At 44.1% G+C, this 13,156-nt stretch overlaps 1 protein-coding gene across 1 annotated transcript in view; it reads left to right on the top strand.

The window, feature by feature from the left end:
- abca5 (ATP-binding cassette, sub-family A (ABC1), member 5) overlaps positions 1-8,038 on the top strand; it is a 39,214-nt gene extending 31,176 nt beyond the window's left edge. Inside the window, 13 exon segments of the mRNA XM_048232837.1 lie at positions 193-261; positions 674-765; positions 1,039-1,162; positions 1,459-1,576; positions 1,834-1,925; positions 2,503-2,659; positions 3,418-3,521; positions 4,046-4,140; positions 5,419-5,538; positions 5,819-5,971; positions 6,652-6,731; positions 7,030-7,085; positions 7,624-8,038. Coding sequence (XP_048088794.1) covers positions 193-261; positions 674-765; positions 1,039-1,162; positions 1,459-1,576; positions 1,834-1,925; positions 2,503-2,659; positions 3,418-3,521; positions 4,046-4,140; positions 5,419-5,538; positions 5,819-5,971; positions 6,652-6,731; positions 7,030-7,085; positions 7,624-7,770 — 1,407 coding nt within the window. The 3' untranslated portion in view covers positions 7,771-8,038.
- Positions 8,039-13,156: the final 5,118 nt, after the last annotated feature.

Here is a 13,156-nt window from a genome sequence, read left to right as displayed (position 1 = left end):
GCATTAAATGTCACAATCATAACAACCTACACAGTTTACCATATATGGCATCTGTTTAAGCTGCTAGGACGGGCACAATCCTCAACAGTGGAGTGTTGTACCGATTAGCACTTCCAATATCACTTCTGTAACGTCCACTTCACATGTCCTGGTGCTTTAGTGAGAGTGTGTGTTTTGTTTTCTGTCTCCTAGGCAACCTTCATTCCGTCCATTGTGGAAGACGAGCTGCTTTGGAAAGGCCTGCTGATCGCTGTGCTTGCTGTAAGTGGCGTCTGCTGTTGGGTGGATTATGTCACGGGAAAGGCACTGTAATAAGTCTCTCTCTCTCTCTCTCTCTCTCTCTCTCTCTCTCTCTCTCTCTCTCTCTCTCTCTCTCTCTCTCTCTCTCTCTCTCTCTTTTCTTCCCCCTCTCCCCTCTCTCTCTCTCCCCCCTCTCTCTCTCCCTCTTTCTTTCTTTCTCTCTCTCTCTCTCTCTCTCTTCCTCTGTCCTCAACAGACCAATATTGCTTAAGCATATGTAAATGTAGGATTAATACAAAATATGTCAGCAAGGTGTTTTTTCAATAGGCAAAAATGGCAAAATATAACCCCCCCCTCCCTCTCTATCCCTCTGTCCTCTCTGTCTCTCTCTCTCTCTCTCTCTCTCTCTCTCTCTCTCTCTCTCTCTCTCTAGCCCTACCTGCAGTGCATCCTGCTGTTGTTCTTGCTGCGATGGCTGGAGCTGCACTATGGAGGCAAGACCATGAAGAATGACCAGCTCTGCAGGTTAGCACTAACTCACACATACATGCACACACACACACACACACACACACACACACACACACACACACATATACACAAACCTATACCTTTGACACAAAATAGAGCTTGTTTTGGTGAAATTCAATGAATGGTATGTTAAACCTGGTGCTTCGGGGTAGAGTATTTAGATCTTGTCACTATGGAACAAGGACAGACCACGGTTGAGAAAATGTTTGGCCTTTTGGATGTGCTGCTTAGCTCTGACGTCTGCGATGTTGCGTGCGGGGGTCTTAGGATCTCGTCCAAGCCGAAGGGCAAAGTTCAGCTCAACCCCGAGGAGAACCTGGACGAGGATGAGGATGTGATGGTGGAGAAGGCCCGCGTCAAAGAGGCACTCACCTGCCAGTGCTGCGAAGAGGTGTGTGTGTGTGTGTGTGTCTGTGTCTGTGTCTGTGTCTGTGTGTGTGTCGTGTCTGTGTATCTGTAAATAACGTGTGCATTGTCGCGTGTAATGTGCGTTTCCGTCTCCAAATGGTTGGTAAATGAATGTCTGTGGTTGTATGTAAATGTGAGTGGGCTTGGGATTACAATCATCTGTGTTCACCATGAACAATGACATCATGATCATATGGCATATTCTGTGATAAATGTACAAGTATATTTAGTATTTATGTGCAATTATTGATTGTGTGTGTGTGTGTGTGTTTCCCTCAGAAACCAGTGATTGTTGTGAGTAACCTGAGGAAGCAGTTTAAAGACCGACGTGAGGGTTTCTCTTTCAGTAAGAAGAGGAGAGTGGCCACCAAGAATATCTCCTTCTGCGTCCGCAAAGGTAAGCCCTCTCCCCATCACACACCTTCCTCTTCCTCCTTCTCCTCTCTGATCTCTCTATCCTTCTATTCTCTCCTCCTCTTTCTCTCTCTGAATCCTTTGTTCTCACTTCTTCTCCCTCTCTATTCTTTCTGTCCTTCTCTCCCCTCATCTTTCTGCCTTTCTTCATGCTGATCATGTAGCCTGCCCAGACTGATGTAACCTTTGACCTTTGGTGGTTTAACCTTTAACCTTTGACCTCTGCCCTTCCCTGTGCAGGTGAGGTGCTGGGGCTGTTGGGGCCCAATGGAGCAGGGAAGAGCACCATCATGCACATGCTGGCTGGAGACACTGACCCCACCGCTGGACAGGTGTGTGTGTGTGTGTGTGTGTGTGTGTGTGTGTGTGTGTGTGTGTGTGTGTGTGTTATTGTGTGTTATTATTGGGGGGGGGGGGGATTTTTTGGAAAGTATTCCAGACATGGAAAGTCAGGGAATTATCATTTTTGGGGCAATCATGGAATATCAGGGAAGCTTCAAATTTATCTAAGTTTTGAATTTGAAGTTTCAAATAATTTTTTTTGTCAGGGAAAAGTCATGGAATTTTACGTTTGACTTAGAGTGGGAACCCTGCTGACTTTTAAGATGTTTCTCTCTTCCTGATCTTTTACATAATGCAAGTAAACAGGCCCTGATGCGTAACACCGTACATTTACTGCATAAATCAACAAAACAGCGACGCCATCATTTGGATCCATGTGCGGTACTTTAGCCTGCCTGTCCTACCGGTCTGTGCTCTCCCCAGATCCTGATGGGCGACTACAGCACAGATTTCAGAATCAGAATCAGCTTTATTGGCCAGGTTTGCGTACACAAACAAGGCCGTCATGCGTGTGTGTGTGTGTGTGTGTGTGTGTGTGTGTGTGTGTGTGTGTGTGTGTGTGTGCAGATCCTGATGGGCGACTACAGCACAGATTTCCGTCCCGTGGACAGCCAGCTGGAGCACGTGGGCTACTGTCCCCAGGTCAACCACCTGTGGCTCTTTCTCGTCACCCTTTTCTTTCTCTCACCTGCACATCTTCGCCTTCTTCTCATCAGGGCCTCCTGTCTTTCTCCCTTTTCATTTCCTCTGGCATCCCTATCCTTGCTGGTTGTACAGGACCTCACCTCCTCTCTCTTTCTCTTCTCTTCTCTTTTCTTTCTCTCAATCCTTCTTTCTCACCTCTTCTCCCCTTCTTCTCTCTCATTTTCCCTTTTTTTTCTCTGTCTTTCTCCTTTTTCTCTTTCTTCTCTCTCTCTTCTCTTCATCTATCTCTTGCTTCTCTTCTCTTCTTTCCCCCTCTCCCTGACTCTTCTCTCTCTCTCTCTATCTCTCTTTCTCTTCTCTTCTCTCTTCTCTTTCTGTTTTCTTCTGTTTTAATCTGTTTGTTCTCTTCTCTTCTCTTCTCTTCTCTCTTCTCTTCTCTTCTTTCTCTTCTCTTCTCTTCTGTTCTCTTCTCTCTTCTGTTCTGTTCTCTTTTCTCTCTTCTCTCTTCTTCTCTCTTCTCTTCTCTTCTCTTCTCTCTCTTCTCTCTTCTGTTCTCTTCCCTCTCTTCTCTCTTCCTCTTCTCTTCTCTTCTCTTCTCTCTTCTGTTCTCTTCCCTCTCTTCTTCCCTCTCTTCTGTTCTCTTCCCTCTCTTCTCTCTTCTGTTCTCTTCCCTTCTCTTCCCTCTCTTCTCTTCTCTGTCCTTCCTCTTTTCACCTTCTCTTTTATTCTTTCTGCCTCTCTTTGTGTCTTGTGCCTTTTCCACGTTTCTTCCACATTTCTTTCTTCTGGTGTGTAGATGATTGGGGTCAGTTCCCCAATCAAACACAATTTTATAAGTGTGTGTGTGTGTGTCTGACATTCACAGCGTGGTCAACGCACTGGAGCTGAAGGAGCACCTCCACAAGCAGGCCAAGAACCTCTCGGGAGGGATCAAACGAAAGGTGAGTTCACCAAAGGTACCCAGCGCCTCGCAGCCAGCGCTTTCATAACCTCCACTAGCTCAGCTCCAAAGCCCCAGGGCTCCCATCATGAGTGAACCAACCCTGCCCAGCCCTACACTGCATCCACCGGGCCTCTCTCTGGCTCCCCCCCTCCCTGTGCCACCCAAGAGGAGAGGAGGACCAAGAACTCTGAGGAGAATTTATAGCACCGCTGGCAGTGACTCAAGCTTTAGTCACTGAGAGAGCACAGGCTATGCCCTCGTTTGAAGTGGGAATCAAGAATACCCTGGGCTTTAAATATAGACCACAAGGATCCCTTCCCACCATGCCAACACTAATATAAACTCTTTTATTTGTGTGCTGCAGGGAGAAGAATAGTTTTTAAAATTAATTTATGATTTATTTTTGGTGCCCTTTTTTGTGTGTACGTTCACATTATTGTATGTCCTGATGTTTTTATGTATTCATTTGTTTCTGATGTGGTGATATGAATGTTTGTGTTTGTGTGTATTTTTCTCCTGCAGCTGTGCTTTGCCATAAGCATGCTGGGTAATCCGCAGATTGTGCTGCTGGACGAGCCGTCCACTGGGATGGACCCCAAGTCCAAGCAGAGGATGTGGTGAGGAGATCAGTCCCGCAATCCTTCCCAGAGTTCCTCTCAACATCACTCAGATCCCTCTGATCGCCTCCATCACCCTCTTTCACACATACTCACTCACTATAGGCACACACACATACACTCACACATTTATTCACTCACTATAGACACACACACACACACATACGCTCACCCAATAATTAATTAATTCATTCATTCACTCCACTTACTAACTCACTCTCTATGTAGACACACACACACACATTCTCACACACATACTCTTACCCATTCATTCATTCATTCATTCACTCTCTATAGACACGTACACATATACTCACACCCATTTATTTATTTATTCTCTCTTTCTGTCTCTTGCTTGTATCACACACACACACACACACACACACACAAATCTAACTGTCTCTCTCATCATCACTCACTCTCTTTATCGCTCTCTCTCTCTGAGTGTGATTTGGCTTAAGCTTGTTTAGATATGTTGACATAAGAATGTGGACGTAAGGTCTGCTCCAATCACTGAGGATGGAGCTGAAGAATGCACAAGTAGCTCTGGGCAGCGGGGCTTTAGGCGGGGGTCTCACTGACCAGTGTCAAGTGGCAGACTTTCTATTGTTTGTTATGGTTTGGCACCGCCAACGTCAAGCTTAGGAGCTGACCTTTGAACTTTCAGAGTGTAACACGAAGCTCTTCCATATCAGTTTGATGTATGCTAGAAACATCTCAGGCATTCTGAAAAATCACAGCAGTAAAACATTTTTATAGATTCAAGATGGAACTTTGTTAGAATTAATCAAATTATTTTGGTCCGAGTGTTGCGTAGGGCTGCCGTTTTGGTGTTTTCAGAACCCTGCCTTAATGCAGTGAATTAATAAATTTGCGACAAGGTCATATTTTCACATGCAAATTAGATTTCTGGCAAACAGTTGCAGTTAACTTTTGGCAATGTTGCAACAAATTTGCAGCAATGTCATATCCAAATTAGGTTTGACACCAGAAGTTCACTGGAAGTTTGCCTTTATTGGCTAAGTGTGGTGGCAAATCACTGGTGAACACATTTGCCACTAGTGGCAAACTTCTCATTGTTGCCAGAACTTGCTGGAAGTTTGCCTCTAGCGGCCAATATTGGCAAACTTCTAGTGAACTCATTTGTTTCCCACAAATCACCCACGAGTTTGCTGCAAATCTGCCTCAAACATTTGAATTTTTTAGGGTGACATAGAGTGCCAATAGAGTGTGTTTGTTCTTTAGCTGAACGTGTTGACTTGGCGTCTCTCTTGACAGGAGGGCGATCCGTGCCGCCTTTAAGAACAAGCAGCGAGGCGCCATCTTGACCACACACTACATGGAGGAGGCCGAGGCCGTGTGCGACCGCGTGGCCATCATGGTGTCGGGGCAGCTCAGGTGACCACACCAACCACAACCAACTTCCTGAGTTCACATCTAAATTATTCTCTACCCATAGCACACTTCCCTGTACTATCGTACAAACCTTTGCTGTGGTCTTCTACACATATAATGGCTTATATGGCTCTATGTACATCTCTGTAGTGTGTATAATAGAATGTCATATATGTAATAGAATGTCATATGTAAATGTTATATAAAGGACTAAGAGGGTCTGTCCAAAACTGATCTTTGGTGTGTGGTTTGGTTGTGTGTGTGCGTGTGCGTGTGTGTGCAGGTGTATTGGCTCCATCCAGCACCTGAAGGGAAAGTATGGGCGCGGCTACAGCCTGGAGATCAAGCTGAGAGAGGAGCTCACGGGGCTCCAGCAGGTGGCACTGCTCCACAAGGAGATCCTCCGCATCTTCCCCCACGCCGCACGCCAAGAGAGGTGTGTGTGGAGGGTGTTTGTGTGGGTGTGTGTGGGTGGGTGTGGGTGTGGGTTTGTGTTGCATGCATGCATTTCTGTAGTGATTATCTGTATATGTGTAGGTGTGTGTGTCTGTCTGTCTGTGCATCTGTGTTGGCTTATATGTACTACTGTACCGTAATTTCCCAACTATTATACATTGATTTTGCAAAATTTCTTCAGCTATGAGGTTATTACACGGAGCAGTTTATATTAATATGGTTTTGTTTTTTCAACTAGCATAAAACACTGTCCTGCGGCTTACAGTATACACAATGCGGCTAATACACAGGAAATGACTGTGTGTGTGTGTGTGTGTGTGTGTGTGTGTGTGTGTGTGTGTGTGTGTGTGTGTGTGTGTGTGTGTAAGTAAGGAGGTATATATGTCTGCAGCCTGATCATTTGGATGAGCTGTGTATGTATTTGCCTTGTGAGGGGCCGTGTGAGGAACAGCCCAAATCCACTGATTGGTGGGAACCCAAAGGGCAGCAGTAACATCCCGCTCTCTCTCTCTCTCTCTCTCTCTCTCTCTCTCTCTCTCTCTCTCTCTCTCTCTCTCTCTCTCTCTCTCTCTCTCTCTCTCTCTCTCTCTCTCTCTCTCTCTCTCTCTCTCTCTCTCTGTCTCTCTGTCTCTCTCTCTCTCTCTCTTCATTGTGTCACAGTTTTGCCACTCTGATGGTTTACAAGATTCCCATGGAGGACGTGAAGTCTCTGGCCCAGGCCTTCTCCCAGCTGGAGAGCGGTGAGTCGGGGAGCACCCATTCTGATTCTCATTCTCATTCTGATTCTGTTGCACCCCGTTTCAAAGAGGGGAACTAATCTCCTATGCTGTGAGGTCATTTCTTGAGTGGCTGTCACTCCGCAAGAGCCAATGGGGAAGGCCACCTCCCCAGCTCTCAGTAAATGACCCAACGCTGGAGCCTTGGGTCATTTGTGTTGGGTCATTAAACATGTACAGAGTGTTAGGTCATTTACAGGGAGCTGATTTTGTGTTGTCTTAACTCTTGTGGTTTCTCCACATTTCTTATCCCTCCTTACAGCAAAGCAAAACTTCAACTTTGAAGAGTACAACTTCTCACAGTCTACATTAGAACAGGTCAGTGATTCAGTCTGTCCATGCTATTGGTGTAAACTGGACAGAACTGAATCTGTTCAGATGAATGCTATGTAGTGCACAATATTACACTGGTTAATTAGGCTTAGTAGTCTGTTATTGGGCCTCTGATTTGTAAGTACCGGTAGTTTTAAATGTACAAAGTATAGTAAAAGTAAAGTATGAGATATAGAACATCTTTTTTTTTTTGTAAAATGTAAAAAGTACCAAAAAATGAAAGATGAGTGATGTTGTAATTGTAAAAAGGGGAAAGAGGTTGTTAGAAGGAATATCTAGTGCAGTGAGTTGCTAAACTATTACCAGTGAGCTACCCATGTCTGGTCACTGTCTGTGGGATACTGAAGCTGTGTGTTTGTGTTTGTGCCTGCTTGTTTGTCTCTGCGTGTCTGTGTGTGTGTGAGCGTCTGTGCGTGTGCGTGTGCGTGTGCGTGTGTGTGCGTGTGTGCGTGCGTGTGTGTGTGCGTGTGTATGTGTGTGCGTGTGTGTGTGTGTGTGTGCGTGCGTGTGTGTGTGCCTGTAGGTGTTCATGGAGTTTGCTAAGGAGCAGGAGAGCGAGGAGGACGAGGTGGGCTCGCTCAGCACCACCTTCCAGTGGCAGCGTCTCCGGCAGGACGGCCCTCAGCCAGTCAGCGCCAACCACGCCGACAGCATCGTGCACCAGCTCTGATCCCCGACGACCCATGATGCCTGTCCACCTCCGCCTCAGACGACTGCGTCTCCTCCCAACGGCATGGAGACCGGCGCCGACTGACCCCGTGGCGCTGACCACGCACGTCTCACACACACACACACACACACTCTCTCCAAGCTCCTCCCATGTGTTGTCTGTGGAACTGCCCACTGCATGTCCATATGTGATTTGATGCAGGCAGGGCAAGGGTTGGCTATCGTTTTTTGTACTAAAATAGGTGCACTAGATGCTCCCTCACACTCCAGGATGTGTGTGTGTTTGTGTGTGTGTGTGCATTTGTTAGCACACACCTGTGTGTGTGTGTGTGTGTGTGTGTGTGTGTTGTAAGGTCTGAGACGACAGTGCCAGAGTGTGAACTTTTAACACCCTTTACCGGCACAGCAAAGGTCTCTGCTCTCTCTTAACCTTGATCAAAAGACTTTGTCTCCCCCTTTTTTATACCAAAAAACCCCCCTAAAAAACAAAACAATTAAAAAAAAAGACAAACTCAGAATCTCCTATTTTTGTGATGTCCTGCTGGGGGATGTGGAATATAGAGTATTTATTAAGTTTCGTATCTTCTCTCGTCGAACGGAACTCTCTTCACCTTCCATCTCCACCCCGCTCCGTCCCCTGTTGACTGACCACTGGCCACGCGTCCATCAGACTTCTCGTCCAGCTCCTCCCCTGCTTGTGAGTCCACATGCCTGTCCAAAAAGAACCCCCACAGCTCAGGGGTCCGAGTCCCCCTCCAGGTGGCGGCTGAGGGAGGGGAAAGTGGTCCCGTCTTACTGGTTCTCATCCTAACCTTCCAACTCATGATCTCATCTGCATCGGATCCCGAAGGAAACTTCTAGTGTCTGTAGCATGGGTTTGACTCTGAAGTATATCTAAACATACATATATAAACAGTATATAATATATATATATATATATATATATATATATATATCAAAATATAAGAGTTTATATACACACAATGTATACACACAAAAAAGTCCTTTATGCAGAGCCTGCTACTGAAGAGCTGTGGAAGAGATTTTAGGTTTTGGTTTTGTTTTCTGATGCACTTCTGTGGTGTAGCTAAGCTATCAATACCAGCACAATGAATCTGAATTTTGTCATTTATCGCCATCTAGTGGCCATGTGCTCCCAAGGCAATAATGTCCCAATTTGCCTTCAGGCTAGGGGAGCAATGACTCCGTCCTCTCGCTCTCTAATATTTTGTCCTTCTGCCTTCCTTCCTTTCTCTCTTTCTCTCTCTCTCCCTCTCTCTTTCTCTCTCTCACGCTTTCTCTATAATATATTGTCCTTTTTGCCTTCCTTCTCTCTCCCTCTCTGTCTCTCTCTCTTCTCTCTCTCTCTCTCTCTCTCTCTCTCTCTCTCTTCTCTCTCTCTCTTCTCTCTCTGTCTCTCTCGCTCCCAGCTTCTCCCCAGTTTTCTCTGTGTGTATGGGAGCGCAGGCACTACAGTGTGTTACATTAACTCCCACAGGCACCAGCATGCCATTGGGTTTCAGGCTCTCTGCTCTCTCCAGAGTGCCTGTGCAGGAGCCAGCCCCCCCTCCCTCCCTCCCTGCCTCCCCATCCTTACTGCATGCTTCAGGCCCCACATATATACGGGTGGCTTTCCCCTCAGTGGGCTCCTAACCCTCTCTTTAGAAGATGTCGCGTGAAAGGAGACAAAGGCCCAGTGGTGCCTTCTGTGCCGCCTTCAGAACGTTAGAATCCAAAATAGAATTTAGAAGCACAGTACAGTGTAGTACATTAGGTCTTTACCAACAGTGTAGATAGAGTTGTGTGTGTGTGTGTGTGTGTGTGTGTGTGTGTGTGTGTGTGTGTGTGTGTGTGTGTGTGTGTGTGTGTGTGTGTGTGTGTGTGTGTGTGTGTGTGTGTGTGCGCGCGCGCCTGCTCATTGAACACAGGTTTGTTCACTATTCCTTTTTTTAAAGCTTGTGCCTCAGGCTTGGATTAAGATTTGAAGAGATTTTGATCGGAGTTTACTGAAAGCAGGATTTTGGATGGGTAATCTCAGCTCCCAGATGGACAGTGTTGTTTTCTATCTGGTTTAGTTTGTTTGTATCTCTGGCCTCTGAAGTGAAGCAGAGCATGTTGAATTGACCGTTCTCCCTGTTTTAAAACGTATCTGTAAAGAGCATCCTTTTTTAAAAAAAAAAAGTCCCATTGGTATGGTATAGATGCAAGTATTGTATTGTCTTTTTTGGAGCAATATGTGGTATGTGTGGTGCTAAGGTATGGTGGCCCGATTTAGAGGGACACAAAATCCACGTTCTGCTTGGAGCTCACGATTTCATTGGATACATGGCACACGGCCACCTGATTGGCCGAGTCCAGCTATTGAGGCCATCTGATTGGCTGAATGGAGATCCTGTGTTTGTATAGTTTGTTTATGGTATTGGAAGGTGCCTAGGATGTATGTGAGTATATGTGCGTTGTTCTTATTGATACTGAAGATGTACAGTAGCATCACAGTATACAGAATCACTTCCAAGTCTCTTAGTTCATGTGTTGCAATGTTTTGCTTGTTAGTTTACTGCCTTTATTGAAGTGGAGGTGACTACAAATAAATGGTTGCTGCTTCTGCTTCAGAAAACACAGTCTCCAGTGATGTTTTATAATTGTCTTTGAGATATAAAAAAAAAAAAAGACGCTTCATACCTGTATTCATGTCAACATTAATTTAAATTTGAGTCGTTTTTTAAAGGTGCTCTAAGCGATGCTGGGTAACAAATCAAACAAAACAGAGGGCTAGCTCGCTACTTCCTCCCCCTCCCTCACGTGCTGCTCGTGAGCAATTGAAACTCTCCTAAACACGCATCTCGTCTGTGATTTGCTGGAGCAGTTTATGTTTTTATGGGCTAGGTTTGCCCAGGTTGTTTTTGTTGCCGTTTTTGGAGCCTGGGCTGTCCACAGATATCACGTTTTTTACAGTGCATTCAGGACACAGACAGCTAGCGGTTGGTTAGGTGATGTTTGCAGTGACATAAAATGTTTTAGCCTAATAAAACGTGTGGCATCGCTTAGAGCACCTTTAATGACTTTAGGGGAAACACTAAGGAGCTGGCTTGTTCCATGGCTGATATTGATGGTGATTGTATTTGTGTGTTGACTGAGTGTCATCCTCCTCTCACTTGGCAAACTGAAGACAATTCACTCATTTGTCCCAATGGATCAGTTTTTTTGTTGATTTTATAAGAAGGTGAAAGCTGTGACACTGAGCTGTCCACTGAGTTGACAGTTTTCTTCATCTGTTTAGTTCAACAGAAACAGAGGTACACAGATCCACTCAAAATTGTTGTTGTTGTTATTATTATTATTATTATTATTATTATTATTATTATTATTATTATTATACTCACTGGGATTGGAAGACAACGAGGGTGATGAAGTGTCGAACTGACTTTCTTGTTTTGTACATATTTAAGATTTCTAATTATGCACAGTGTAGTCGGCAGATTTTACATTGTCCATTTAGTATTAGTAGTGGGTAAAAAGGGGTGTTGTGATGTATTTGATAGTGGACAATATGGAGAACCCATCACATCTATTTTTTGGTAATATATATTTAAAAAAAAGACTTCCTCACCTCCATATCCTAACTTCTATTGTGACATGTAACGTTTTTAAAAAATTAAATGAACATGTATATTTATTTTTCAAAATCTTGACAGACGTAGTGCTGTACAATTTTTTTTTTATTATTAATTTTATTGTCATTTTATTAATTGAAGAGACAATATGTCAGTTGGGGAAAGACCTACAGCAATGCTGATATTTCAGGGTTTGATAAAATGTGTTTCTCACTATAGTCCTGAGTAACTTATTTCTGAACACTTATTTTCCTCTTAATTAAACATCCCCTTTGTTAAAAATCTCACATACATTATTGGTATAACTTGGAGAAACACATATTCCTGGGTGCTTCATTGTGGTATAGATGGAGTCTTTTTTTTTTTTTTTTAGAGTAAGAGCCATGCACACTGTACCTGTGAGGGCTTTCTGGAGAAAGATGGGTTTCACTGGTATCATATGGCTGGAGAAAGATGGCTTTCACTGGTATCATAGGGCTGGGTCACTTACCACTTGTCATGCAAAACTGTGAAGTTGGTGTGAAGACTGGAATTTGGAAATGAATGGATAATGTTGATTTAGATGTGGTGGTATTGCTTCAAATCCAAGTTGTGTGTTGATTTAACTGTGGGAGGGGTTAATTGTATTATTTTTGTTGGGTGAACTCATTTTTTGCACACATGTAGCATTAGTGAATGATATAAACGGACAAAAATGTGCCCCTTCTGCAAGAACTGTGTGTACGTGTGTGTGATTAAGTGAGTGTGTGGGTGTACGTTGGTGATGACTTCCTGGGGGTTCTACTGAATTATGTATTAAACCAAGTTCATCTTCTTTTCTATAAAGTGCAATATATAAATCTGTGTGCGATCAATCACAGCATCATGTGAAGTTTGTATATTGTCTTTTCCGTAAACTCTTAAGTGTCTTGCGGTTGAAATGTAGCCACCAGTATGTAACCTATTAGACAGCTTTGCTTTTGCACTATTACCCAGAACCCAATTCCCCAACCTGGAATGCAGAGGTCTACAAAAGAAACGATCAATTTGCTATTGGACAAAAAAAAAAACCTTCATTCGTCTTACTGGTTGTTTTGGATGTTGAAAGCACACCTTCACCTTGAAGACACATTTTTATGTATCATGTAATATGACTGTGTTCCACAGACTGGTCATAGCCTACAGTTTTCCCGAAGAGGTACACGACTTCATTTAAACTGACAATTTATTCATTTTACATTTTTAACATCCTTCTGGCATTATCCAGTGTTGAACCTTGTTTGAGAACTTTTGTAAGTTTTAACTTCTACTATCTGTATTATGCAATCTTTATAAGATGATTGTGCACCGTTTTTTTTTTTTTTTTTTTTTTTTTTCTTGTGTTCAGTCATGTGCCCTTACGTGCCCACAACAGTCCTTGGTGGTACCCCAGGTAGCGGTTGACCCCTGGATTGCATCTGACCCTGAAGCCAGCTATCTGCTCCAGATCTAGGCTGAGGCTGGTGCGGGTGTGTTCCGAAGTCGGCCGCTATCGGGCACCACTAAAGAGTCCCGGTGCTCTGGAGTTCACGTGTGCACTTTCACTCAAGACATATACCACTAGGCACCACTACTGCTCAACATTTCCCCTACTCCTTAAATAAAAAATAAAATAAAAATGAAACTTTTATCAGTTGGTCTTTTTCATTGGAAAGATTACGTCCTCTGTGTAATCTTGTTTGTCTTGTTTTTTTTGTTTGTTTGTTTGTTTGGCATATGTTCGTATGAAGCTGGATTGTTAAAGTGTCTAAACTT

Source organism: Alosa alosa, chromosome 22, assembly GCF_017589495.1.
Source record: "Alosa alosa isolate M-15738 ecotype Scorff River chromosome 22, AALO_Geno_1.1, whole genome shotgun sequence".
In the NCBI taxonomy this organism is placed as follows: domain Eukaryota; kingdom Metazoa; phylum Chordata; class Actinopteri; order Clupeiformes; family Clupeidae; genus Alosa; species Alosa alosa.
Note: the sequence above shows the minus strand (reverse complement) of the source record. Positions and strands in the feature narration are given on the sequence as shown.